Source organism: Catharus ustulatus, chromosome 2 (assembly GCF_009819885.2).
Source record: "Catharus ustulatus isolate bCatUst1 chromosome 2, bCatUst1.pri.v2, whole genome shotgun sequence".
NCBI classification, from domain to species: domain Eukaryota; kingdom Metazoa; phylum Chordata; class Aves; order Passeriformes; family Turdidae; genus Catharus; species Catharus ustulatus.
The window spans coordinates 83,528,338-83,556,319 of record NC_046222.1 but is presented as its reverse complement, the minus strand read 5'-3'; the positions used below and the strand labels follow the sequence as shown (position 1 = coordinate 83,556,319).

General features: G+C 38.1%; 1 protein-coding gene across 1 annotated transcript in view; it reads right to left on the bottom strand.

Annotated features, from left to right (window-relative positions):
• Positions 1 to 6,931: 6,931 nt before the first annotated feature.
• IPO5 (importin 5) overlaps positions 6,932 to 27,982 on the bottom strand; it is a 44,583-nt gene continuing 23,532 nt past the window's right edge. The window contains exons 11-26 of the mRNA XM_033051896.1: positions 26,532 to 26,656; positions 26,353 to 26,442; positions 26,094 to 26,267; positions 25,651 to 25,869; positions 25,101 to 25,184; positions 24,258 to 24,390; positions 24,043 to 24,164; positions 23,429 to 23,525; positions 22,783 to 22,955; positions 22,254 to 22,365; positions 21,599 to 21,654; positions 19,285 to 19,407; positions 18,495 to 18,714; positions 15,020 to 15,248; positions 13,377 to 13,518; positions 6,932 to 10,203 (exon numbers count right to left, since the gene is read on the bottom strand). Of these exons, the coding sequence (XP_032907787.1) occupies positions 10,117 to 10,203; positions 13,377 to 13,518; positions 15,020 to 15,248; positions 18,495 to 18,714; positions 19,285 to 19,407; positions 21,599 to 21,654; positions 22,254 to 22,365; positions 22,783 to 22,955; positions 23,429 to 23,525; positions 24,043 to 24,164; positions 24,258 to 24,390; positions 25,101 to 25,184; positions 25,651 to 25,869; positions 26,094 to 26,267; positions 26,353 to 26,442; positions 26,532 to 26,656 (2,186 nt within the window). The 3' untranslated portion in view covers positions 6,932 to 10,116. The remainder of the gene's footprint in view (positions 10,204 to 13,376; positions 13,519 to 15,019; positions 15,249 to 18,494; positions 18,715 to 19,284; positions 19,408 to 21,598; positions 21,655 to 22,253; positions 22,366 to 22,782; positions 22,956 to 23,428; positions 23,526 to 24,042; positions 24,165 to 24,257; positions 24,391 to 25,100; positions 25,185 to 25,650; positions 25,870 to 26,093; positions 26,268 to 26,352; positions 26,443 to 26,531; positions 26,657 to 27,982) is intronic.

The window sequence follows — 27,982 nt, the reverse complement described above, 5'->3', positions numbered from 1 at the left end:
AAACAATAATTCAGTTATTGATAAAATCATAATTTATAAAAAAACCCCATATCCTAACAGTTAAGGAAAAAAAAAAAAGACAAGGAAAAATACAGATGTTTCTTAATTTAAAAAAATAATAATTTTGCTGGTCATGTTTGGATTTCCTCTCCTACAATCCACTTTCTCTTTTTCTCCCAAAGAAAGGAAGAAGAACACTGAATATCTAGACAAAATGCTTATTCTATACCAGTATTTCCATCAGAAACTGTTGTGGTGAGGAGAGAGAAGTGGTAAGGGAAAGAGAAAATATTAGCAGAGCTGAGAAGATTTCATACAAACCAGCCACATAAATCTTTCAATACTACTATGGAGAAGAAAACTAAATGTGTTGTTTTAAAGAGAAATGTGTCTTTAGAATTCATAGTCTAGGGTAGAACTCCCAGCACCATAGTTCATTCTTTTCCATTGTTTTTATAATTTTGGACAGAGCAAACTGTTTATCTGTTTAAAGAAACAATGAAACAAACAAAAGAGAAACAAAAAATGCAACTAAATTTGTTAAATTATTTTGAAACCATTTATCTGTATGATAAAGAAGAACCTTTTAAGTACCTGGACTTATAAAAGTAAGTATGGCTTTAAACCAAAAAACATCCTTTTTGCAGCCCCTTAGAATTTATACCATGACTAAACACAGCTGAAATGAGTCCCCTTGCAAATATGAATATGCAAACAATATAGAACATTAAACATGGCTTTTAGCATTATCAGACTTAAAGATTCCCATGAAAACAATAAATCTCTTGCTCTCCTCAACACTCCCTGCCAATATTTTTGCTGTGACCTTCTGCAGGGGAATACATCTGGAACATATCAGTGTGTTTGAATAGATCCCTCTGGGATAATCCCCACTTCAAAGTAGTGGTGGGGGAGCCTTATCTGGTGCTCTGTTGCACTCAGGATCTCCCATGGGTCCTTTCTGATTTCATGCTGGCTGACAGACATTTTATTTTTACAACGGGTAGTTACAACAGGTGGCTTAGTTATTGTCTTCTCCATTGTCATATTCTCCTGTTTTAATGTTTAGAACATCTAAATCTGGCTGTGTGGAGCAATTGTAAAACCTGTCAAAGCAAACATCAATTCAGCACATGATTCAGAACGCAGCCTCTAAAATCACCCCATTCCTAAATGTCAGACCAGAAGCCCAGTTTTCTCAGGGTGGTAATTTTTATGCATCTCATCTGAAAAACATAACAGAATTAAGATAAACAAGACCATCAATTTTCTGCTGTGCTTAACATAATTAGCAAAATTCCCTCTTCAAAAGGGATCTGTGAAACTTTCTGTTCTGAAAGTGAAAAGCATTAAATAATTTACAGAAATAATGTTTCACTGTAGAAAGCTTAGCAAGATCTGCATAATCTACATTTAATAAAATCATCACAGACTTGAAAAACATTTTTTCCTTCTTAGTATCTTTTTTCATTTTTTCTCAGAAATAAAATTTCAATGAATGTAAACAAAACAACTGCTCTAGAAAGTAGAATTTAGATGAAAAAATATGAAGCATCATTTCCATTTTACTGATGAGAAAAGTCATGTACAATGACTATTTTCTACTACAGATTCCTTTCAAATCAGAAAGGAAATTTTTCCTGAAAGGTCAGGTATATTGAGCACACACTTCTTCTCCCATCAGCTCCCATCAACTTGCTGGCAAAGATGCCCAGAACTATTGGTCATGTTCCTCCCAGTCTGGTTCTGTCAGTGTCTTTAACACACTCTTTAACCTGTTCTCTGTCTCTGCCTGTAGCTTTGAAGTGTGAGTGATGAGTGCTGTCCTGTTTCCTAGATTCTAATGCTGAAGACAGACATAGAAAAGTTTTTTTGTTTACAGCATCTTTATTTTCTGAGATGCAGGTCGGAGGCACAGAGGGTATGAGTTTTTCCCATGCCTATTTTATTACACCTAATATAATCAGTCAAAATTCATTGCCACTATTTCCAATTAGATAATTTTCCCACCTTACTTAAGAGAAAAAAATTACCTTATGTGCATTATTTCTGGTGTGGTTTTCTGTTTTCTCAGTTAGTGGTCTGCATGCCATGTATGTCTCATTCCTGTCAGCATTTTGGTGTTCCATAATATCCCAGTTTATTGTGCAGTTTTCCACTCTATAAATATTTAGAGATTCAGTGTTTACTCTGACAATGAAATACAGAAAATTGTTGCTTTTTAAAATCAGTAATCTTTGGGATACAATTGTCCTTTAAATATATCTTAGTTTTCTCTAGTGACCATTTGGTATTTGCAAGTGAATCAAAAGAAAAAACAAGTATCTTTTTTTTCAAAATAGTAGATTTTAACATGGACATGAGCTTAATATAGAATTGGATTGAATTCACTCTGCTGAAATGGGACAGGCTTAACCAGAACAGTTCCCAGAAACTCTATTAAAGCACCAGGAGTTGTAATAATAGTCCATACCAGATTTAACTGGTTCTTTATTTAAAAAAAAAAAAAGCTGCCTATTATCTTATGCTTTTAAATTCTGAAATGTAGTCTTTTCTTTGATATTTTCAATTGCTTCAGCCCTGCCTGTTTTATTTGTTCCCTCCACATTTTCTCTGCAGTTGATAATAACATTGGGTATCACACATCTGTTCTGTGCCATATCTCCCTCTGGCACTGGAGAGGAAATCTTAATCCTTATTTCCTGCTGTCATCTCTCACCCTAAAGAGGCAGATCAGTAACAAAGGAGCTGCAGTTCTCATAAAACTGCCCAAATATTAAAATGTTTAATCTTCTACTAGCGAAAGCCAGAGTCTCACCACATGCCTTACTTTTTACTGCACTTTGATCCTTTGTGTAAGCTACAAATATTTAGCATTTCATATCTGCCACATTTGTACAAAAAAACCAATCCACTATCTCCTTCAAAATGGTGCAGAGAATAGATATTTTATTATGTTTGTATTTTACTGTAGATTTCTCTTTTGTCTTTTTTTAGAATCCATGTAACAATGTCAAGATAATAAAACACTTTTCCCCCCCCTTCTCAGGCCCCAAAGCAAGTGTCTCCATGAATATTAGCACTAAGATGTGTTTTATACAATGTGATTCCTGCTCTAGATGATCCTGTATAAGCTGAGTGAATAATTATTTATATGTCCCAAAGCCCCATGCTAAGATGTGAGTTTTGACCTGTATAAACAAAGTCAGTGAGGGGAAAGTGAGGAGTGCTGTAGAGAAGGATGTATGCAAAAGGCTGAGTGAAGCCTGATCAGAGAACTGGGTGTCTAACAGAAGATGGAGTAATAGTGCTTTAGGGAAAGAAAACAACAAATGGGACAAAGGCAGAGGAATCCTTTTCCTAGCCTACTTTCCCAGCTTCTGACAGCCAATGATTTATAGACTTATTGAGCAAGTAGCTTCCTCAGGAGCACCTTGCTTATTAACCATTCACATACCCTTGAATAATTGTTTTTAATAATCTATTCTTGACATCCAGACACGTCCATTAGAAATTACAGTGTATGAAAAAAATTGTTAGTTTCAAACGTCCTATTTAATAATTTATTTGGGGAGTCTTGTGTTATGAGAAACAGTGAATTGTTCCTGATTCACCTATTCCCCTGCTTCTGTCTGTCCTGCAACCACTCAGAGTTCAGTTTGGTGATCAGGCATATGAAGGATGAGAGGAGTCCAATTCCAACAGCTTGGAGGTTGAGGTTGTGGAGGTCTTTTGTTTGTTTGTTTTCCCCGATGATAATAAATACTATGGGACAGCATTTTAATAGCAACAAGGGCAGATGAAGATCCTCTCTTAAAATTTAATATAACTTCTTTACCAGGGAACCCTTTCTAGCACTTGAAATGTGTTTATTCACCACACGGCCACTTCCAGCTATATCTTTAAGCTTTTCCTCCTTTTAAGGACAGGCACCCACACTTGTTGATGTTATTACAGAGCCTCAGGAGCTCATCTACAGAGCTGTCATTCCTTTTCACTTGCTCCCAGAGACTGACAGGCATCCCAAATGAAACTCTTCCTCCTTACCCTGAGGACGAGGAGAGCTGGCAGGTTCCAGAGTTTGGCTTCGTAGCTGCAAGGAGAAAATTGCTGTGGCTGTCTCGTTTTACAAGAGGGCATTTATCCATGGGCATGTACTTTATTCACACTCTAATGACGGGAGAAACAGGGATAGGGAGAAGACCTGGCTAAACCGGTACCGATTTAACACTTCATTTTCTCTCTGTTTTCTTTCGTCTCCATCTACTGGCCAGAAGCAGCTTTAGCTGGAGCCCAGAACAGCTGAAATACAACCACTGCATCCGCACGCTTCTTCACAATGACCACTGACAAAAATTGGCACTTTTGGGGGGTTGTTTTGTTTCTTTTGGTTTGTTTGTTTTCCAGGAATACCAATTCTCTAAACAGACAAAACTTCACAGTAAAACATGTCTCTTGGCACTTTATTCTCATGTAAAATGGTGTTGTTGCACAATTTAGTTCAAGTAATATAGACAAGTTAGCTTCCCTGATTCAATATTCTTTGTTACATTATTTCTCATCGATCTGAATCCAAAATGTGAATTTTATTCCACGCTTTTTTTTTTTTGGTTGTTTTTTAAGACAGTATATGAATTGCATATTAAACCTTTTAATTAATTTACAGCAAAGCCTAGACAGAAGATAGGCCTGTGCAGTTATTAAGGAACAGCATTTTATATTACAGCATGGTTTACATGAAAAATTTTACTTCAGATATGTTTAAAATAAAACTTCCGGTGGTTTCATAGGAAAAAAACCAGCCACACGTTTAGTGCAGAGATATTAAGTTGAAGAAATATCCCCTTTCTTTTTTGCTTTTTACACACCACCAGAAGACTCTGGCCACCTGCAGTAGGTAGCAAGCAATGGTAATGGTGTTGGCAAAATGAGAGACAGCTAACAACCTTCAGAGCAAAACTGACTGCAGTTAAATTTGTTTAAATTTGTAATTCCCTTCAGTCACCATTAAGTTGGAATACTTCACTATATACTCCTGGCCAGTGGTCTGTTGAGGAAATTCTGCCAACGTGTACCTTTCCCACTCTTCTGGAAGAAAATTCTATTCCATCAATGATTATGGCTCATCTGGTGCCTCAGGGGACGTTCAAACCTCTTCTGCTATCAAGAACACACACAAACAAAACCCGAAAAAGAACCCCACCTGAAAAAAACCCTTAAAAAAAATCAAACCTCCTTAAGTAAGAGAAATTCCACTACGCTGTCTGCATCTAGTGTTACATCAGCACAAGTTATTCTTAAGCCTAGAGTGGTAACAATACTGAACTCAAAAGACATTCTGGTTTATTGGTTTAGCAGCCACAAAAATTCTCTGCACCTGAACTGAGGTCACGGGCAGCCTTTAGAGTGATAAAGTGAAATCATGAGAATCAAACAGTCTTGTACCTCCTCAGTCCTACCTTTCCTTCCTGAAAACATGCAGAAAGTTTATCAGTGGTCTGAACCGGAATGATAGCAAATGATCTGTTGCAGAGGTTGTAGAAATGGTCTCTCCACAGCTGGAACTGCAATTCCTTATCTCCTAACCAAAGAAATGAATTTCACACTCTCTCCAGCCCTGCAGGTTGGCCTGGTTTCAGCTAGGGTAGCTAGCTGAAAATTTCTAGGTAGTTAGGTAAATTTCTTCTCAGTAGCTGTGCTGTCTTTTGGATTTGGAATGAGAATGTTGTTGATAACATAGTGATGGTTTGGTTTTTCCAAGTTGTGTTTATCCTAAGCCAAGGACTTTTTCCCCTCCTCTTTGTCTCATGCTCTGCCAATGAGGAGGTACACAAAAGAAACTGGGAGGGAGCATTGCTGGGACAGGTGACCCAAACTAACCAAGGGGATATTCCACACCACAGAATGCCATGCCCAGTGTATAAACTCAGGAGTTACCTGGAAGGGTGGCTGATCTGGGTTTGGGAAGGTGGGTTTGGAATCGTTCAGTGGGTGGTGAGCTAATTGCAATGAGCATCATTTGTTTCCTCATTAGGAGATATCCCAGGCTGCCACTCCCATGCTGATTTCCTAAATAGGCTCAGAAGAGCTGAGAGGTGATGCGGCTTCTCCACCAGGTAATTAAAAAGATCAGAGTCAATTCAATGAGCACAATTTCCGAACTTGTGACAAAAGTAAAGTGCAAACATTTAGGCCTCACGGGCTGTGAAGAGCAAGTATTACCTTTGAAAAGCAAATACTCTGATACACAAAAGTGGTTGAAAACTCAAGAGACAAAGCCAGATTTCTACTGGAACAACTGTACTGTGGCTGAGGTTAGCATTTAGTATTCAAAGATAGGAAACACAGCTTTCATGTTCTGAGTATGCCTCCATTCCTCACTTCTCTTTCGCATCAGTGAAGATGCTGTAGAAGCCTTTTCCTGAACAAATCCCATGACTTCTATTCAATACTGAGCCCACACCTCCAAGTCTCGACAGGGGTTAAGCTGCCCTGAGAGATGTTCTTCCTTGAAGCAATACAAACATCTTTATGATAACCAAGGGAAAGGACCTGTACTAGACAGTACTTAGATGCTGTTTATTGCTTCTCGGAAGACAACAAATGTATTTCTTCGAATTTAAGGTACCATCGAGCCCCATAAAAGGAAGTAGCATTGTCCAAGTCAACAAAGGAAGGGCAAACCAAATGATTGAATGGCAAAGGCTAAGGCTCCTTCACAAAGATGCCCAACAAAATACTTCAAAGTTGAGAAAACATGCAGTGGCAAGTACTTGACTTTCGTATTACTTTTAATAGCACCCTCATAGTATGTTGAAGACTATGTGTACACCCCTACAGATACCACTAAGGCAAAAGTAAAGGTCCAGTTCAAGTGCCTGAGGCAGCTGCATAGCCAATACAGACAAGCATACACAGAGTCAATAGGAAATTCACCTTCCTTAATTCTTTATTTCATCAAAAATTCCAACTGTGCAACACATCTTACTCTCACGCATGTACCCCATACATGAGACTGACAGATCTAGATGTGTAGAGAACAGACAACATTTGGCATAACAACAACTGTTCTATGCTGGGGAATACCAGCCCTTGCACTCAGCAACACTTTGAAGCCTCTGCAGGAAAAAAGCAAAGACAGAATGCCTCAGGAGTACACAAGCCCAGTTGAAAGCATGAAGGCTACAAGTCACATAGATTTTGAACAGGATTCTCTGGGGAATCTTGTAGAGAAAGCCAGGTAAAGGAGACTCAACATTCCTCTGCATTATCTGTCATGACCAACCTAGAGCTGCAAACACAAAACCAGTAGCTTCACCTTCAGAACAATAACAGGTGAGAGTTTAGATGGGAACTCATCCACACTTCAGGGAGATGAGCTACTTTTGAAAGCAGTGCTCATGAATGCTAGTTACCATCATATGCTTATTAAACAGGCTAATGGAACTCCAGTACTGGAACACCTCCATGGTCTCTAACTGTGCTTTGTTACTGAGTGCAACTTTGAGCACTTTAGAGTGGATGTCTGGGGTAGATTTGGTACCTCTTTGTTCAGGCAAAGCAAAACACTGCTATTGTTTGTAGTGCTCTTTATGCTACACTAGGTAAATCTCTCAACCCACACAAATAGCTGAGTAGTTTGTTAAAGCAGGATTGGAGTTATATCCAGGAAAAATGGTTGAATCAAAACTACCTTTCCTGAATCAGTACCACAGTTTAAAATTACTTAGGTTCCTTCATAAAGATGACGCTTTAGATAGCTGCAGATAAGACTACTGTTCTACTACTATACTTTCTTTGGGCAACAGGACTTAAGTGCAATGAAGAAACAGTTGACTGCTTAAAAATTCTGTATTAAGGAACCAGAAAAGACAAGATTAGTGATCCAGACAGCTTTTAAGTAGGTGGGAAGGGAGCGCAGCTTTAAAAGCTTGTGCAAATCGAGAAAATGCCATTGAGAAGCCTTTGGATTAACCCTGACAAGTATAGCGGGGACAGGCAAGAACAGATCTCCAGGTAGGACCCAGAACCAACCTACCTGTCAGGCTGACAGTGATTCACTCGGTGCCCTTTGATAAAATGATTAAAAAGGTAAAAACAAGTTGCTCTGTGCTGGTTCTGGCACACAGAGCAACCCCATCTCCTGTTTCTATTTGTTCTGTTACTTTGACTGAAAGGAAGGCAAGAGGATTACAGCTGGTCCATTAGGAGAGCAATTCAGATGCTGCTTATGCTAGAGAGCCAAAGCTGACGCTGGTTCTGGGAAATGCCAAATGTGCTACATACAATTCTCAACACACAGTCCAAAGAAAGGGAAAAAAATCTAAGCTTTAAGATCTGAGAAAAAGTACAAAAAGTCTGCTGCAAGGAAAAATTTACATGTTTTAGGTTGAGGGGAAATTGAAATAACAAATACCTAAAAAACCAAACCCATAAAGAAGAAAGATGGATAGAGCATAGCAAAATTGTTACTGTTAGGACCAGTGCTTGAGATAACTGACATGACTGACTAGTTCTCTCACAGTACTGGTATCCAATCCTTAGCATCCATCTTCCAGATGAATGAATGCTTGAATTTCTGTAAATAAGAGATTACCAATACTGAACAAAATAAAAACTGGAACAGTACTTTGTTGCACTGTTTCAGCTGCCTCTAAACAAACTACATTGTCAAGTTCTATGGTTAAGGCAGTTTGTCTCACAAACCTTTGGGTATATAATGGTCCTGGGCTGGTTTTGGTACACCTAATTTTTTATCTTCTTTTCTGAAACACTTTCAAAGGCAAAACTAAGTTTATTCTTTAGTATGAGAGGCATTTATTACATGTAAAGTTCTACCTTTTCTTATTATAAAGGAAGAAAACTTACACCCTCTTTGTGAAAAGATTTGTTTCAAGAGACAATTGAGATCAACTTGAAGAACACTTCAGTAAGAACTTCAGTTTTTAAAGATCAATGCATATATTAACAGCTTTGAAGTAACAGACTGGAAAAACCTCACCTTTGTTAGAAATCAGGTACTCTGTGCCTGTGTTTGCTGGAAGATGATGTATTGCTCTTGAAATACCGGAAAGACCTGAGGTTTTTTGATTCTTTCAGGTCAGGCTGTCAACTACATGATTGTTTTAAATGAAACACAGGCTACTACAACAGGTTTGCTGCCTACCAGATCACGTTGCACATTTGCAGCTGGAACAACACTAGATTTTATAAATTAAGAAATGCAATTTCATCTGAACATTAAAAACATTGTAAAGTCAAGATATGTATATTTACTGTCACACAAGGAATGCCATTAAGTTTCCATTCTACACACTAAGGTGAAAAATTTCTTAAAAAGTCAAGAAACAAAAAAGCATAAAATCTGTAATAGGCAACAATATACAAAGTTTCAAATATAAAATCGTGACTTGTATAGTTTGTTATTTTCATCTTTTCACAAGAGTAAATTAAAAGAACCACACATCACTGAACTTCTACACAAGCTTCTTGTGTTTCAATGTCATTTATTGAGGAGTGAATGAGATACTGTCAGACATGCCAAAGAGACTTCACATTCAAGGGCTGGAAGCTGAACAGCTTTCCTCATTGAGTCACTGTACAAGTTGTTTTTGGGAATCAAAAGTGCGATCAATGAGGTCTTCATGCTCGATGTTTGTCTTCAGTTTTTCATCTTTTGATCTACTACCTTGTTGGGCAGAAGGACACTTCCTACCCTACAAAGACTCACACTCCAATTAATACAATTAACACTAGATGTAGAGAAACGTTTATCTGTTATAACTTACATCTACTGCTGAAGGTCTTATGTCTAATGAGAAAATTCAACTTGTTTCCCTTTCACCATCGTATGGATGGCTGATACCGTTAGAAAAATACTCTTCAGTGCTATTGTAGGGTTTACAGGAAACTTCTTTCATGTTGTGGGATAGAAACCGATTTAAACACCGTTCTGAAAGAATGCTTCTTCCTGCTGCCACTGCCTGTGGGTTGCAGAAGAATGGCCTACACGCACTACAGTTCTGGTTTTACTCAGAAAAGAAACAAAAGAAACCTAAACAATAGGGTAAACGTTTATTTGGAGTTAGTTTTCTTGCAGATGATAATTAAGGCCCTTCAAGCAGAGTTCAGGAGCTCCTGTATGGCCGCCTGTTGATCTGCATTGAGCTGTGATATGCATTCTGTCCACAGTCCTCCGGATGTCTGGAAAAAAAATAAGAAGTGGTCTTTATGCAGGCTGAAAGTGTCCAAGACACATCCTAAACTTTGCTATGTTTACAAAGCTCAACATTCACTCAGTTTATAATATACATGCCAAAGTGACTGAAATCTTCACTGATACACTGGGCTACACAGGTCCAACTTGAGATGCTCCCAAAGGCTGAACAGCAGCAGAGCAAATTGATTTGGAACTCCTGGGAGCTCTCTGTAACAACTACATGGGTTGACAAATGACACTCCAATGTTAACCACTGCTTTAACCATTTGCACCGAAGTCTAACGACCAATATTCAGGCAAAACTGAACCACGCCTCTTCCACATCAGTGCTTTGCAGCACTGGTGCAGCAGTAACACACTCAGAGCTTCGAGTGGGATTACAGCACGATGTGCTACATGTAGGTGTGCAAAATTCTGCTGCTAACACAGGGCATGGCTCTTTAGTGAAAGGAAAGGTCAATTACTTCTCAGAGAGAACTGCACAGCATCTGCCTGGGTAAATGTAAACCCTTCATCTGTGCTATCACAGCCCTCAACTGAGACATCAGCTGTCAAAGTCACCATCAGTAACGACTGTTCTAATGGCACCAGAAAGTGCTGAATATTAATCAAGATTGGAAAAAAAGTATTTATTCAATTATTAATAGAAACAGGAAGCAATTGGCATCCTGCTTTCCTTAGGACAATGACAGGGAAAAAAATTCCAGGTGATGGACTTTAGGTCTTTAGATTAGCTTTTGCAGTAGCAGTATAATTTAAATAATTTTTTTTAAAAAAAGTGTACAGTAACTTCACGACCATAAGGCGCACTGGACTATAAGGTGCATCCCCGGGGAGTTGGCAAAATTCGCAACTTTGTAGATCAGATAAGGCGCACCGGACTATAGGGCGCACTTTTTTTTTTGCAGCGAGGCTCCGCCCCAGCTCCCCCGTGCGGTTGCTGGCTGAGGCCCCGCCTCAACCCAGCAGCCATTGGCCCCGGGCCCGCCTGTACCCGGCAGGGGCGGTGCCGTGGGCCCCCAGGCCCGCCTGTACCCGGCGGGGCCGGGGCATGCCCGCCAATGCTCTGGGGCCAGGCTATGGCCGCCGCCCCTCCGTGCCGCCTCTCCGGGGCTGGGCTATGGCCGCCGCCCCTTCATGCCCCCCTCCACAGGGCCGGGGAGTGCCTCTGGAGGGGCCATCCCGCCTCCACGGGGCCAGGGCATGCCCGCCGCTGCTCCGCCCCGCCTCCACCTGGCAGCCGTGGCCCTGCCGGCTCCCCCTGTGGCTCGCAGCTCTCACTTCCAGGTAGGCAAATTTCCAAACTTTGTCCATCAGATAAGGCGCACCGGACTATAAGGTGCACTTCTGGGTTTGGGGGAAAATTTTAGTCAAAAGGGTGCACCTTATAGTCATGAAATTACTGTAATTTATATTTGGTACATTTTATATTCAGTTCTATTATAATGCTCTTTTATCAAAATTTGAAAAGTTTAAAAAATATAAAAGTGGATTTAAAAAATTAAAAAATAAATGCTCTCAAATGTAAGCTTGTGGGTTTACTTTTAAATACCATCAAGCATTTGAGACTCTTAATGTATGATGAAATATTGCAGAATTAAATGCACTCTTCCAGCATTTCTGATGCACGTTTAAATTGATACTTTACACTGAAATATTTCTGGCCTGAAAATATCTAAGCAAAGAAGTTTACACTGAAGTTCAATAATGACCATGTTGCTTATGTCAGATGCTGGCAGTGAAACAGCTTACTGAGATAATTTTAAAAAAAAAAGTCTCTTGGAATCTGGGAAGCAGGAGCTTGTTTAGCAATTACACAACCTTGAAAATTCCTATCATAGTATACAACTCTTATAGCCAGTAAGTGTATAAAAGACTTACAGCCTTACTAGAGTCAAAGTATTATGTGTGAAGAGAAATAGGATTGGTAATACTGTGCTAAAATTATATTTATTAAAATATATGACTTTTAAGATTTTTTTTCCTCCTCAATCTGAAGGTAAATCATTCAGCCAATGCTGAAGGCCTTGTCTCATATGAATGTTCCTATCAATCCCAGCCAAAACCAGACACTACTGTAGACAACTAATCTATACATGTATCTGTATTGTTAAAAAAAATAAACCTTGATGACTTGAGGTTAAGTGAATAAATGCATTTGGTAAATCCTAATGCAAAGGTCCATTCCCGGACTAAGTACTAACAGCAAGGATTTGTATCTGTCAAGCAGAATCTAGAGCAGTCACACTATACTTTCACTTTGAAACTTGGCTCAATTTCCTTCTCTTTATTCCTTCAGAATTTTAACAACATTTTCTACCACACAAAACGGATCTCTCAGGCTGATACACTCAAGGTGAATTCTTTCTAGTATCAAGTGTTCCTAAAATTCTTGAACCTCAATTTTGCCAAGCCAGGTCAGGAAGAAAGGCCAATAATTGAAGATCTGCTGCTCAAAATCCTCCATGCTTTTTTATGAGTGAGATGCTTAACAGCCACATTCCTTTCTCTCATTAGTACTACAGCCACCCAAGAACATTTGGTCCTGGAGCAGATCTGCACTATGAGCACTATCACTTACAGCACTGTAGAGAAGTGCTGTTGAAGTACCTGGACATCCCCCACCATCATTAAGTGACTCATTATGGCATAAAGGAAGTGAACCTCAGGGCAGTTCCCCAAAGGCAGGGAAAACATCGAACAGCCACCTATACTTGCACTGGATTGAAAAGAGCAGTAGTAAAATAACTTGTGGTTTGCTCTCGTTCTCTCACAAAAAAAAGTCACCACAGGATGCTGGTGACCCTTACAAGGACCACATTTTGGATCAAATCCTGCAGTAAAGTTCACTGATAAAAGGACATGCAGATTTCTCTCCAGATTCTAATTTCTGACTCAGAAAAAAACCCCACAAAAAACTAATACTGGCTCACACATTAGCCATATTGCTGCATTACAGTTACAGTTATTTTATCCAAGCGCAAATGTCACCAAGTTTTATCATTAATCATTCAAGGAACATCCAAGGATCTCCAAGATCACTGGTTATCCATTATTCTCTAAGGAGATAAGGCTCTCAAAACTGGTTTAACAGTTTAGTTCCTTCTGCAAACAGATTCTAAATGCTCCCTTTATACTTAAGCAAGCATTGATTTACCTGCACTTGGCGAACAACGTTAGCCAGCCGCTTGGTACATGGATCTTCATGTTTGATAGCTTCATGGATTTCACCATCCGCAATTATACCAAGTATTCTGGGAAGGTTGGAATTGTTGGGACCGAGGACAATTGGGTTATTGCTGTTACAAAAGATACATTGCAAAGGAATTATTGTTTATCTAAAAAGAATGCAAACACTTTACACGTAAGCAAAGTGATTTTGAATGATCTTATTCTAAAGCTGCTTATTTAGATTTAAGTTTCACACAGCTGAATAAGTATGCACAGCTTTGTTGCCTGCTGACAGCATGTTCCCCCTTCGGTTAATATTTAACCATCTGATTCTTTACTCAGCCTAAACTTTATCAGGAAGAAGGTCTGAACTTTACAGAATGGCTGAATTCCATGCATATGGAAGTGTAAATAGTGTGACAGAAATACTCTGCCTAAAAGGACTTATTCCTCTCTCTGTGCCTCCCAGGACATTGCATTACTGGTGTCAGGAGCTCCAGTAATGTCAGCTCTCTGCCAGCACTCTCCATGACACAGCAAGCAAGCAGTTCTGCTCCCTCTTTCCCAGCCAAATGCTGGAGTGGAGGAGTATTAGCAATCAGGAATTTCTGTGGAACTACTTCCAGCCCTGCCACCTACCTCTGGAATGCAGAGGCTGTGAATGTGGAACTGGCAGAGCTCCAGAGAAGCAGGTAGCCAGGCTGAGCCACCTGCACAGAGCTGAGTACAGAAGTGTGCTGGTACTGCAATTTTCCATTTCTGCGTTCCTGTTTACATGCACAGCTGGCAGCATTATTATGTGTGTCTCTGCACAATTGTTCTGTAATCAGCCTAGGGACCTCAGTTGCCATTTTGAGACTCTGCCTTAATAAAGCACCCAGAGATACAAGGTATTCACAGAATAGAAATTACTGTAAAAAATCTAAGTTACTTCCTATATATCTTTCTCCTAAGATGTAATACAGTGCCAGCCAGAATGTGTTTACTACTTAACACATCAGAGGCTACATTCTTTCAGTTGTTTATGAAGTGCACCACACCAAAACAATGGTTTACTTTTTTTCCTCCATTTACCTACAGGAGGGAGCACAAATCCAAAGAATAAACTGTGGGAGGAGACTGCTTTCAATAATCACTGAAATAACTATTAAGGGAGATAGCCCTGTACAATGAATTTTTCCATATTATGTCTCTACTTTACACTTCACTTTGTTGGAAAGCAAAAAGGTGCAAAACTACTTAAAAGAAGGCTGCAAAAGCATATGTGCTTGCTTTTAAGAAGACTAAAAGACCTGATCAGTTATTGGTCCTGATATGTAAGCAGAGTATCAGAAACTTCTCCTGAAATTTTCTGTTCAAGTTTTCTGTAGATCCTTTCCCTATTATGGACATATAAAGCAGCCAGGATTTTTTTTTCCAGCCATACAGACACTACTTAGGACAAGTACAGTAGCTGTTTTAAAAAAGCAGCAATAACATCAGGGAAGGCTCAGTTCTGACACTTCCAAATTATCTTCTCTGAACTATATGTAGATTAACCTTATAGCTTCTCAGTTTTGGAAGAAGAGTGCAAGGAAAGAGCATGCAAACAGGCTTACTTTCTGCATTAGTGTGAAGACTTTGCCTTACCTCTCAAGTAAGTCACACAGGTAATTGAAAGTATGAACAGCTTCTTCTTTGTCTTCATGAAGTGGAAGCCATGATAACCAGTGTGGAAGGACTTCTTCAACATTTATACAGTCAGGCTTGAACTTCATTATCTTTCCTATTGCTGAAATGCAGTTTTCTGTTGCATTGACATTCTCTTTGGCTTTGGCATCTGGTGACTGAATGACTCTCACCAGCAATGGAAGTGCCTCTAATTGTTAAAAATACAAGAATAAAGTTTAATGCACAATCAAGTTATATTTAATTAGTATCACAAATTCTACATAAGACTACTGTATGTATTAAAAACAGGATTTTTTTGTGTTCCAAGCACTAAAATCTAGTAATTCCAATGTTCCACTGCTTCTAAGTTCTTCTCTGCTCAATAATTACCATATGAAAACCAAACAGATAAATAAAGCTCTGCAAGGAAATAGAAGAAAACAGCTACTGCAAAAGTTTGAATTTGCTTTATAAGTTCAGAAGAAAATAATATTCCCATGTCTCTCAACTGGAGGTAGGCAATCTAAAACACACAAGACACTGTAGATAGCGAGCATTATCTCTTTAATTGAATATGCTCTATAAACACAGGAGCAGGAAATGCACTGCTACAGTGACATTCACTGTGAATGTCACTCATTCCTTCAATGTGAACTATAGTCCACATCCTCAGTGTATGCTTGCTGTGTATCTATTGCTAGTGAGCACATCTGTATATAAAAATATGTATGAATGTACACAGACATCACACATCTTGTCCTAGGGAAAGCTCATAGGAGTAATCTCACCAGGTGAATCAACTTGGCATAGTTTAGATCATAAAAATCAAGGAAAGGAAATGTCTTTTAATGGAGGAAAAATGCCAGTTTTCTTCCAAGGTTAATAGCAATTATAATTTTTTAAACAGTCATGGGTAACCACATGCACACTTCTAAATGAACATTAATGTCATATTTTTAGCTACTAGTGTCCATGCAGACTTCCAAGCACACTACATGCAAGCAGGAACAACTGTCCTTGTGTTCTTCTGCTAAAAATAAAATGCTAAAGCTGTGAAATTCTCTATCAACACAGTAAGCAGGTTGTGGAATTGTGCAGAAAGCATACTTTCAAAATAACTTTAATTACTGAGGAAGAGTGAGATCTCCTACTTCTGAATTTTGATGAGTAAGTAGAAGCTTTGCAGTTAAAGAATACACAATCACACTTTCTATATTAAGTCCACTGCATTAGATTTTTGAAGAAAGAAGCAGTTATGGAAAAACTGTTAAACTACAGAAACATCAGACCCTGCTAGCTTATGCTATCGAATGTAGGATAATGATGCTGGACTATTCTCCAAAGCAGAGTTTGTTTCAGAGAGGTCTACAGTGTCCAGGACAACTGAGCCTGAATTTTATACCTCAGGTTTTCATGGCTACTGAAGCTAAATCTCATCTCATCTGTATCTCACTTCTCTAACACTAATGGATGACTCTGTAGGTGTGTGTGTCCTTGCAACTGTAAAATTAGGAGGGCACCAAAATTAATCAGCATGATTTTCTCCCTTCAGCCTAACAGACAAGTTTTCATCTTGTCTCTAAAGCAGATCCATTCTCACATAGCTATTGTGTCAGATAAACCCTAAAAAAGCCTTTTGACAATAGAAGAACCATTTTCGATAATGTTATGCTTTTTTCCAAGGACTGACTGCTCTGATATCTGGTACCTATCCAGTTTTGAGGTCACTGATGTGATTTAGGGAAGAAATCCATGCAGTTGACTGATACAATTTTCACAGAGAACACCTAATTACATTCTTTCACCAATGTAACAGAAGCAACCTTGCCAGTTGCATCAATTGTAACCTTGTATCCCCGTTTAGACAGCAACTTGATTTGCTGTAGTTTTTCCTTCCATCTTATTTCTTTGCTCTTCACAAAATCTGGTTTTAGTGACATTTGTCTCATCAGTGTAGCTCACATGCCATTTGCAAATTCTTGCTATATTCCTGGACATTTCTTAACTGACTGTCAAAAATGCTCATATCAATACCTCTGACTTTTCTGAAGAGTATTTACATACTCTTCAAACTTGCAAAAGAACAATATACCAGTCCTATAAATCAACCAGTAAAGAAAATAAGTTACAAATAAAAGCTCACAAACATGTTTTTCAGAGATATAGCAAAACCTGTGGGGTACATAATGTCTCATGACATGGATTTACTTTGTTTCTAATCACAGCATATCTTCATCTGTTAAAATAAATCACAAAGTTCTTTTGTGTATGCCCAAAAGGATTTAGAATACTTTTGAGGTGTCTGCTAATAAACTTTGTGCTGTAAAGCTTAAAGTTTATTTTATCTAAAATTCAATTTAGGCATAACCAAAGATTATTTGTCCAAATACAAAGAGAAAGATCAAAGATGTTACAAAGTTTAAGTGGGGTAAGATAAAGCGTAATTGATGAAAAATAAAATTAGACTTCAACAGATGCTAAAAAGCTCAAAAAATTTCAAAACCAGAACTGTCTAGACAATTCTAAATTTTCATGCTCTTAATGATTCATTGCAAGGCTTCCCACACTGCTTTTTCTTTTCTTTCTAAAAAGACACCTTATCCTGATTGTTATCATGTCACAGTTACATTTACATTAACAATGAAAATTACAACGCTAATTGATGTAGGCAAGATTTGTGTTAATCCACATCAGATGGTTTGTATTTTCTTACATCATCTAATTCTGCTTTCATTTAATATTCATGCATAATACATATTTTAAATACATACTTAGATGACTAAATGTTTTCTTTAAAAAATAGAAAAAACCTTTAATAAGGGGTGCTACTTAGTGTGCAAAATTAACTTTGGTGACTGGCAAGAAGAGTGCAAGCTGACAATTTCTTTAAATTTAAGATGAATTTTAAATTTTAAAGAAATTTGATACATTTAGAAAGAAAGGAGACAAAGTGTTTCTGATAAATACTATCACACTCATTTCATTTGTTACTTTACAGAAATCAGGCTCCTTTTTATATAATCAGAAAGCAGAGAGCCACATAAGTCGTCGTCTAGGCTACTTCTTAATATAGGTCTCTTGTGTGTAGTTTTTCCAGACACCCAAAGGCTTTTGCATTAATATGTAACCACATCAACACTAGTTGAAAGCATCTATGAGACAGCTGTGTATCAAAAATATGGTTTTTATGAAATAGCATTTGCATGTCAGATCATATTTTTGAAAAGAATATGTAAATCAAGTTCGCTAATCAGTCAGCGATGCAGCAGGAATGCTACTAAGCAGAACAACTCGAAAAGCCAGAGGAACTCAGGTATTTTATCAATCCATCACCAGTCTACGACACAGGTAACATCGGCAATCTGTTTCACGGCCAAGGGGCAGAGACCTCACACCCAGAAGGTGTGCCCTTTTTATTCCTTGCCCCTACCCCCACACTGAGCTGGGTCCGTACCTGGGCAGACGGGCCGGTAGCTGTCCCCGCCGAACTGTGCCATCACTCCCACTCCGTAGGCAGCCGCCTGCCGCACCTCAGGGCTGCTGTCACACACCGACTCCAGCATGGGCCTCAGGAAGTACTCGGCATAGTTGAAGGAGGCCGGGCTGCAGTGCTCCACCACGTCGTCAAAAATGCACAGCCCCCACTGCCGGTCTGCCCACGGCCGATGTGGACACTGCGGCACAAACACCCAACAGCTCAGACACCTTCAAACTGCTGTACAGCCAAGATTATATCAACAACAAGCACAGGAACAGTGGTCTAATACTTTTGTTAAAATCTTCACAGATTAAATTCAATCCCAAAACCATGTAATTTGTGTTAGTGATCTTTCCAGCAATACCATGAACAAAACAAAATCCAGGTGTCTATCTTTGCACCTCTATTTCACACTCCATTACATAGATCAGTTTCAATTTTTCCCCACAAGTCTGCAGCACTTTTTTCCCTCCTCTTGAAATCCATTTTTGAGATATCGGACAGTCTCAAGGAAATTAAATTTCTCGAAACAGTTGTGTGTGTCAATGATCCTGGGTCTTGCAACACAGATTTTAAGTAGCACAGCAGCAACCCTGGTCAAAAAGCATAGGGTAACAACTTCATCCTTGATCTAGAATAATTCTATTTTGTACAACAGTAATTGCTACATTCTGTCTACCAAATTCTCTAAGACTTCAGCATGGAAGGTGTATTAACACATCTGAAAAATAACTAAATTTAAACGAAAGGAAAACAAGGTACTTACAATTAGGTTGACAATTAGTGGAAGTAACCTTTCAAACCATGGCAGTACCTTCTCCTTGTAACTACTGAATATTGAGTGCAAAATGTCTGATACTTTAGTCAAAATATAAATGTCACTGTCATCCTGAAAGGAAAAGGATACAACTCACATGAAGACTAACAATCTTTAACAGAGTGGAACTTAAAGTGCTACGGTGTCTAAACTAATGGAATAAAGTTGTTTTATGACTTTTTTTGTAAAACCAATTTTTTCAGTTCACTAATTTTCATTAATTTTATGTAATTGCAGAATGATGGAATAACAAAATGGTTTGGATTGGAAGGCACCTTAAAGGCACCTCGTTCCAAACTCCCTGCCATGGGCAGGGATACTTTCCACTAGTCAGGGAGGACACTTCCCACAAGTCCAGGTTGCTCAGAGCTCTATCCACCCTGGCCCTGATCATTCCCAGGAATGGAGCACCCACATCCTTCTCTAGGCAACATGTTCCACTGTCTTGAGGGACATCACTTGTGATTGTCATGTGGATATTGAGGCACTGAATGGAGCGTTTTTAACATGGCCATCCAGTCAATTCCTTATCGCCAGAATTAATCAAATACAGATCTCCTCAAATTAGTGACAAGGATGTTATATGGGACCCTCTTAAGGAGTCAAGAAAGATGTCAAGACAGATGACATCAGTTGTTCTTCCTTAATCCATTAATACACTCACTCTATCACAGAACCCACTAAATTAATCAGGCATGATTTGCATTTTGGAAGTGATATCTGATCACCTCCCTGTCTTCCACAGCTGCCAGGAAAATGTGTTCAATGATTTTACTGGGCACAGAGTGAAACTGACTGACTGGTAGTTCCAGGAATCCTCCTTTTCACCCTTCTTGAAAATGTAAAGTTGATTGCTAGAACTCAGTTGCCTAAGACTTGCAGGTTTATTTCAGGGACAGAAAAAACAGATCAAGACAAAACTGTCTTGTGCAAATGTACTGCTACAATAGGTTCCCTTTTCAGAAGGCAAAAGGCCTTCTTCCTCTTCTGTACCTTACAATACCATAAGAAGCTTTTAGGGAAAAGTAATGGGTAACTGCTTTTGAGATAAAGATTGTGGCAAAAATACAACAAATATTATTCTCCTCCTCTTCTTATTATATTAATTTTTCACCTTGACCAGTTAATACATCAAATTGGTCAAATAAAGAGCCTTACCTCAGAGCTATCAATTCAATCAATTCAAATCAATTCTACTTGAGATATGAGGTGAGGATTATTCCCTGGACACACTTATGTTGGAAAACTCTTTCTTTTACAGCAACTTCCATTGTACTCAGTATGGTCCCTTTAACCAGTTTAACAGGCAGGGAAAACAGTATAGCTAGTTTCTGGTCCCCAGTGACCCTCACCTTTCTCACCTTCTCGTGAAAAACTAGTAACTATTTCTTGTGCAACAAGCAGCTTCCCACACCTGAATATTTAAACCCTTCCTAGTGAGCCAATTTCTGCATTGTCAAGGCACAACTCAAGCAGGAACCCTGGAACATGCACACAATGACATTAAGAGGTAGACAACTGCTGCAGCACACGACAAGGTACCTAGTCTGGTACTGCCTGTTGCCCAACAGTTGATAACATGCTTGGGGAAGAGAGTGTAACTCTTGCTTTGGGATGACCTCATTGCAGTAACAAGTTCCTCACTGGGGAAGAGGAGGGACAGGCACTGATTTCCTCTCTGTAGTGACCACTGACAGAACCAAAATGAAAGGCCTCAAATCGTGTCAGGAAATGTTTTGGTTGGGTATTAGAAAAAGGTTTTTCCCCCAGAGGGCACTGGAAAAGGCTCCCCAGGGAAGTGGTCACAGCACCAGCCTGACAGAGCTCAAGAAGTGTTTGGACAATGCTCCCAGGCACATGGTGATTCTTGAGCATGTTGCCATGCAGGGGCAGGAGCTGGAGTGTATGATCCTTGTGGGTCCCTTCCAACTCAGCTTATTCTGTAATTAAATAGTCTGTTATCAAGTCTGTGTCAGTGTTAATATCATCCAAGAATTGTTTGAGCAGATGAAGAAAATAAAAAGCTATGTCCTGAACTTCTTACTTCAGCATATCAGACAAGGAAATCTTTCATATTTTCTAATTCACAAATGTAGAGTGACCCATTTTTTACTGAGAGTTTTGAAGGACTATGGTAACAAGATTATTCTGTGAAGAAATAATTCTGAGGATGCACTATGCCCTAAATGAGTAGAAAGCATATTTGGGCAATATTTCCATCCTGGTGCTTGGATTAATAGAAAAACTCTTCAAAATCACTTACTTCATCTTGTAATGACTCTTCAACTTGTTCATCATAGTCTTCATCTTGTCTTTTCACTAAACGAAAAAAAAAAAAAATTAAACCACTACCTTTCTGTAAGTGCATAAGAAGCCTGGGAAGGGAAAAAATTAAGCATAAATAAATTTAGAAAACAGGAAACAGTAGTTGAAGATGCAACAGGGATTTTCAACTTTTAAGAAACTTCAAAAAACTTCTACAGAAAAGGAAGAAGTACAGGACAGCTCAGTTTAAGAATGTGCAAAAATGCACACGAAATAGATATGAACACACCAGCTTGTCCACAAGACAAGTGCTTAGAAACAAGAAACTACTATTGCTTTGAGAAAACTGCAAAGACTTCAGATGAAAAAACTCGTAGAAATGACAACACCACAGATGTGCACTGTCTTTCAAGTAAATCTGTCCATTAACTTTTGATTAAACTACACTATTGCTGAAAATAATGCCATCTTCATCCTCCAAGAGCTTGCAAATACAACTCATGGACTCTGTTGGTTCACAGTCCAATTACTTTACATAAATATACAAATCAATGAAATCTAAACAGTTTTTTTTCTCTGTGTTCAGAAATAATTTGAAATTCTGCTTTAAAGAATAGCCACATTACATGTTAACAGGATTTGTGTTAACTTACCCTGTCTTAATTCTTGATTTTTAAAGTGCTCTTCTAGTTTTTCTTTCAGTATTCCTCCAAGCTCTTCAAAGTGTTCGTTGTTAAGGCATCCATCTCCCATTACCTCAATGCACTTGTGAAATAAAAAAACCCAGGTTTTCAGCTTTAAAATTTAACACAAACAGACTTAACGAAATCTAAGCACATGCTCTGGATCACTATCAGGAATAATAGTAGAACAGTCATAGTGTAATCAATGCTCAAATTATACGAGTAAGGCATAATACCACAGTACATTTCACACCCATAATTTCAGTTGCTTGTGGTTAAAATGAAAAAATTTGGTAATGGTTTTAGGTTAATACTTTGGTAGTCTTGCAAAACAAAATTCAACTTTTTCCATCAGCTTTCACAACATTTATAGTCACAGCAAATCTCCTGCAGAGGAAGCCTTGCATTAATTCAAGCCATTTAAAAGGACTCCAAACAAGTCCCTTCTTATTTCAAAAAGCTACAAACAGTAACGCCATGAAATTTGTAAGAATGTTACCTTTGCAAAAGAATGCATTATTTCTGAGAGGACATCAGCCTCTGGTTCCGTCCCAATGGCTTTGATGAGAGCATCACACATGAAGTGCCACATCTGCGTGAGGTACTCTGGCCCACGAACCCTGGCACATTCAAGAAGGAGGGGCATCGACTCCGCTGCTGCCACCCGGACACGTGCCATTATTAAGGAAACACAGCAATCAACACCAACAAAGTGCTTAGAATTTAAAAACCCACCACCATAATGAAGTTTTTCGTTTTCTACCTGAAATTCATTTCATTACTATCCATGCGTTTGATTTCTTAATAGGATATAGATTAAATCATAGGAAAATGACACCATCTACAATTCAGAAATGGTTTCAAGCCTGTTTCAGGCAATGACAGAAAAGTTGTTCAAGTTCTCTTCTGCTTTGTTACACAAACATCACTTTTTCTACTGATTGCTTATTTAGAAAGAAACTAGGGGGAAAAGTAGGAATACATTGCCTAAAATAAGGTGTGTAAACCAACATTCTCTGAAATAATTTCTGCTATAAAGTCACAGACTATTTTAACACTAATACTTTCAATTAGTTTAGGAAAACAGCAAGCACTATTTTGATTCTAAGTTTCTGTATTCACAGTGGAATTTGTTAATAGGATATCATCATGGAAATAGAACTTCAACAATGGAACCATCAGCTTTACAACTTGCTCTGTGTATTCCACAAATCCTTCCTTCAGCTCTTTTGCATAGCAAACCTGAAAAATAGATCACAGATACGCCTCTTTTAAGGGAAAATACTTATATTTTTCAACTATGTAAAGGTAAGAGGGAGATTGTTAAAAGTGCAAGGGTTTTTAAATTTATTTTAAAAAACATATAATAACCCATTTACCTTCCCCCTCAATTGTAGTAATTCGAGAAACCCAGATAAACAGCATGAGTTCTCATTCTTAGAGCATGCACGTATTTTTCAAACGAAATTCCAAAACAGCAATATTTGCAAAAAGGAACTACTTTTTAACACATCCAATTCCTTAAGTTTTGCTAATAAAGGAAAATCATATGCTCGTTTAAAAAATTTTAAGCTCCTATCTAAATAAACCATTTTTAATCAAATAAATCACACGCAACTAAGTGCCTGTAATCCAAACTAAGCAGTATCATCCAAAAAACTCTTTCACATGAGACAAAAGAGTATTTTGGTTACAGATTTTGCCTTCAGACTCGATTGACCAGAAACACATAGATCACCAAAACAGTTTTATTACTCACCAGCATCTGGCATGCAGTTGATTTTTCTTCAAGGCCTGCAGTTTTAATTCCAAAACTCTGCTGATCGCCTATGCTTACAAATTCCCAACCATCATCATCACTCATATTCTCCATATCTTGTGCTGTTGTACAGAGGAGAGAAAGAATAATCCAAAAGTGCTACAAAATCATTTATTTCAGTATACTTTTCAAGGAAAACATCATGTTAAACCTACTGTCTAAAAGAGCTACTTCAGGTTTAATGGATGCAGTCTTCATTAAAGGTCCCATGACAACAGGAAGGTACTGCTGAAATTCCTTTCCAAGAATTTTACACATTCTGGCCCATGCAGAGATCATGTAAGAAATCTAGACAAGAGAAGGCAAAATTTTCATGTCCCACATTTTATTTTAATACATACTTAAAAGGAAAGCATAAAGGAAATACATTACACAATAGGACTTTTGAAAATAATCTGTCAGCAGTCCATAAAGCTTATTTCAAAGAGAAGTAATCTAATATGCAAGCCACATAAAAATGCATCTTCAAAAGACATCCCAAGTCTAACAACACCTTGACAGCACCTCTGATCAAAAGTAGCCATATATGTAAAAATGTGACAGTGTAAGATTCATGATTGCATTGCAAGTGTTTGTTCTAAAAAATAATTTTTTAATGAAATATTTCCCATATTTAAATAATATTACTGAGCCATATTCCTGAAAATGGTAAAATAAAGCAAAAATTAAAAAGGGTGTAGTACTATGTTTTCAGAGGAGTATTTGTTTTCAAATGTACAAGTTAAAATAGCTCTCTGCTCATTAGAACAGCTGCATAACAAGTCTTGTTGATCTATTTATAAGAAAGTGACAGCAAGCTCAAATTTCTTCTGCAAATATAGGTCCTGGAAATCTCATTTCCTAACCATGCTTCTGTGAAAGATTCTAGGGCCATCTCAATGTCAAGTTTTGTAAGACAGGCTGGACAATTAGCCTGAAGGGCCAGGGAGGGGGCAGAAACATGTATATAAGGTATGTTCTTAATACTAATGAGCTATAAAGACACAATTTTAACATACCTGTGGATCATCATCTTCTAGATCACTGAAGTCTGTCTGTGTCTTCAATAATAGCTGCATTACATCCGATGCATCCTGCATAAACTAGATACAGGAAACAACTACGTTTTTAAAGGCAAATTAAAATGCTATTTCTCAGAGACTTAAATGCCCTCTTAAATTAAACTTTTTCAGGCATCCACACATAAAACTATACTAAGTTTCCTTTGAACTGCATACATTTTGCCTGATACTGCCTAAATGAGATGCCATATCATTTCTCCTGAAGCAAAAAAAAAATCCCAAAAAACCTCAAAGGAAGAAAAAATTCTTGCTTTCAACATTTTTTAGTGTGGTAAGAATTACTTAAACTACAATAAGATTCTATTGCAAATTGTGAACCTAAGCAGCAACACTGTCAGCTCAGAAATGGAAACAAAGACAAGCATAGAAATCAGCAACAATACGGCTGTACGTAGAATAAGTGATTATATTAATTTAGTGCTAATATCACAAAAAACAAAGGCATTTAAAATATATATTTAGACCATTATATAAAATCTAAGCTTACCTTTTCTTTGCCAACAGCAAGACCAATTAGACTGATGCATTCAATAGTCTTTCCTCGTAAAAGTCTTAACTCCTTCTGAACAGCATTTTCAACAATGTGTTTTAAGGAGGGCATAAATAAATCATAGTAGGGAACAAACTTCTCCTCTACTGTATCTGCAACTGATGCAATTGAAGTCACGACTTGCTCCAAAACCAGCTTAGTGCCTTTCTGTATCAACTTGGAAAGAGGAAGAATAAAGTGTTACATTTCTAAAGTACACATTTTACTTAAAAGCATGCCAAATGTAAAGATCTGTTCTTGCACATAAGCTAATTGTCATCAGTTCAGACCAACATCAGCAGACATGTATACTGGCTCACTTCTGAGGACTTAGTTCAGCTATACTTATTCTGCCTTTGTGACGTTATCCTCCATCAAACAATTTGTTCAGTGTATTATACCTCTTGTAACTTTATCACCATAATGGAATGAAGATGCTTCACTAGATTATCCAAATATGGAATAAGCAGTGTCTTGGGACAATCTTCAGTGAAGTTTATGAGTGCTGCAGCTGCATGGGCTTGAACACGCTGGCTGCCTCGATCCTCCATGGTTTGTAGAAGAGCTCCGATCACCTGAAAAAGAAATACTCCTTTTCAGACAAGTTTCTGAAGGGGGACATAATTCTACCACTTGTTTTCCTACTACTATACTACTTGCCTTCTCATGAAATTTCTTTTGAAACCCAGGTGCAAAGTCAGTTGCCATTTGTCCAACAGCGTTACAAGCAGCGTATCTCACTCTGGGATGCTGAAAAAGTATTTCCCTCAAACAGTTAACAAGCAGTTGTGAGAGCAGAAATTAAAACATTTTGAAATAATTGCTAGAACTATACTCACAGGATCTTGAAGGAATAGCAAAACGAAATCAACAATTTCATTTAAAATCCCCTCCATCTGTTGGTGGCAACCTTCTCCAATGGCAGAGAGTGCCATCAAGCCAGCATGCCTGTACTTCCAGTCAGCTACAGAAGAGTGAAAATGAAGTGTTACTCATTTTAGAAACTACCAAGAACCACAAAGTAAATTAACTTTCTTTGTAGAGACTGGGGGACACAGGAGGAGGCCCAGTGAAGAACAGAAGATGGAAGGGAAGTTAATGCAACTACTTGATTTGTTAAACACTTTTCCATTTTCCTCACACATACTTCCAGAGATGCACAAAAAATTGAGTGTCTAATCCAGGCCAAATCCAGACCTAGAAAAAAGAATTCCTAACTGCTGATAAAAGTACATACATATTACCAATACCTGGAAAGTGCATTTTAATTAAATGAGCCGACCAGGCAAACATCAGGACAGTATTTTTAGTATTCCTATTCCCATCTCTCTCATATTTTTTCTGGTTCAATATCATCCGAAGAACCCATACCTTTCCTCAAGAAAAAGGTCTAATTCAGACAATATATGAATTTAAATAAATGATTGGTACTAAAGTTTTCAGCAGTCTTCTCAAGGCTGTAAGAACAGTAACATTCCACTTACAATGTGAACTTTCCCCATCTCCAAGTCCTATTAGTTAATTTTCAGGGTAGTAGGTATTGTTGAAATGCATCTTTCATGCACCTCTCTCTTTTTTTTTGGAGCAACATGTGAGAAACTCCTATTTCTTTTATTTATTTTAAAAATCTTTCTCTATGCCAGAAATCATTGAGATTACAGAGGAGAAAACCAAAGGAATAAACAGGCTTACCAAATGACCTGTGGGAAAGGCATGTTACAGAACTTATATTCCAAAATAGTGCAATATTTCATTATTGCTAGTAACATATTACATTCCTGGAATGAAGAACATCACAGTTCAGAGTAGCAGAATCCTGACACTCAGGCCTTCTGTCTGACCAGGATGCAATGAAGTATCATCTTGACAGAAGGTACAACAGAAAAGCAGCAGATAATTTTGTTCTATTTCAGTTCATTAGACGTTCCTAGTTAAGCCTGTGCCTTGAGACTCCCCCTGCATTACTGTTAGCTTGTGTTCCAAACTTTAAATTAATGAATTTACAAAATGAAACACAATCTTCTTTGGACCATCTGGCCACCCACTCAAAACTCCAACGTCTTATATTATTATTTCAATAAATATTTTTAAGAAAGAGGGGATAGGAGAAGGAGAAGTTTGACTTCTGAAAGTACTGTCAATGTTTTAACTTAAGTGTCTTCATCTTTCCTCCCAAGTCCTAGCAGTGAGGGTTTCCAATCCAAACAACATTTTTGCATTCCCCTTCTCCAAAGAGTATTAATGGTAATGGACAGCTCTGACCCACAAGAAAACAAGCATCAGGCACTAA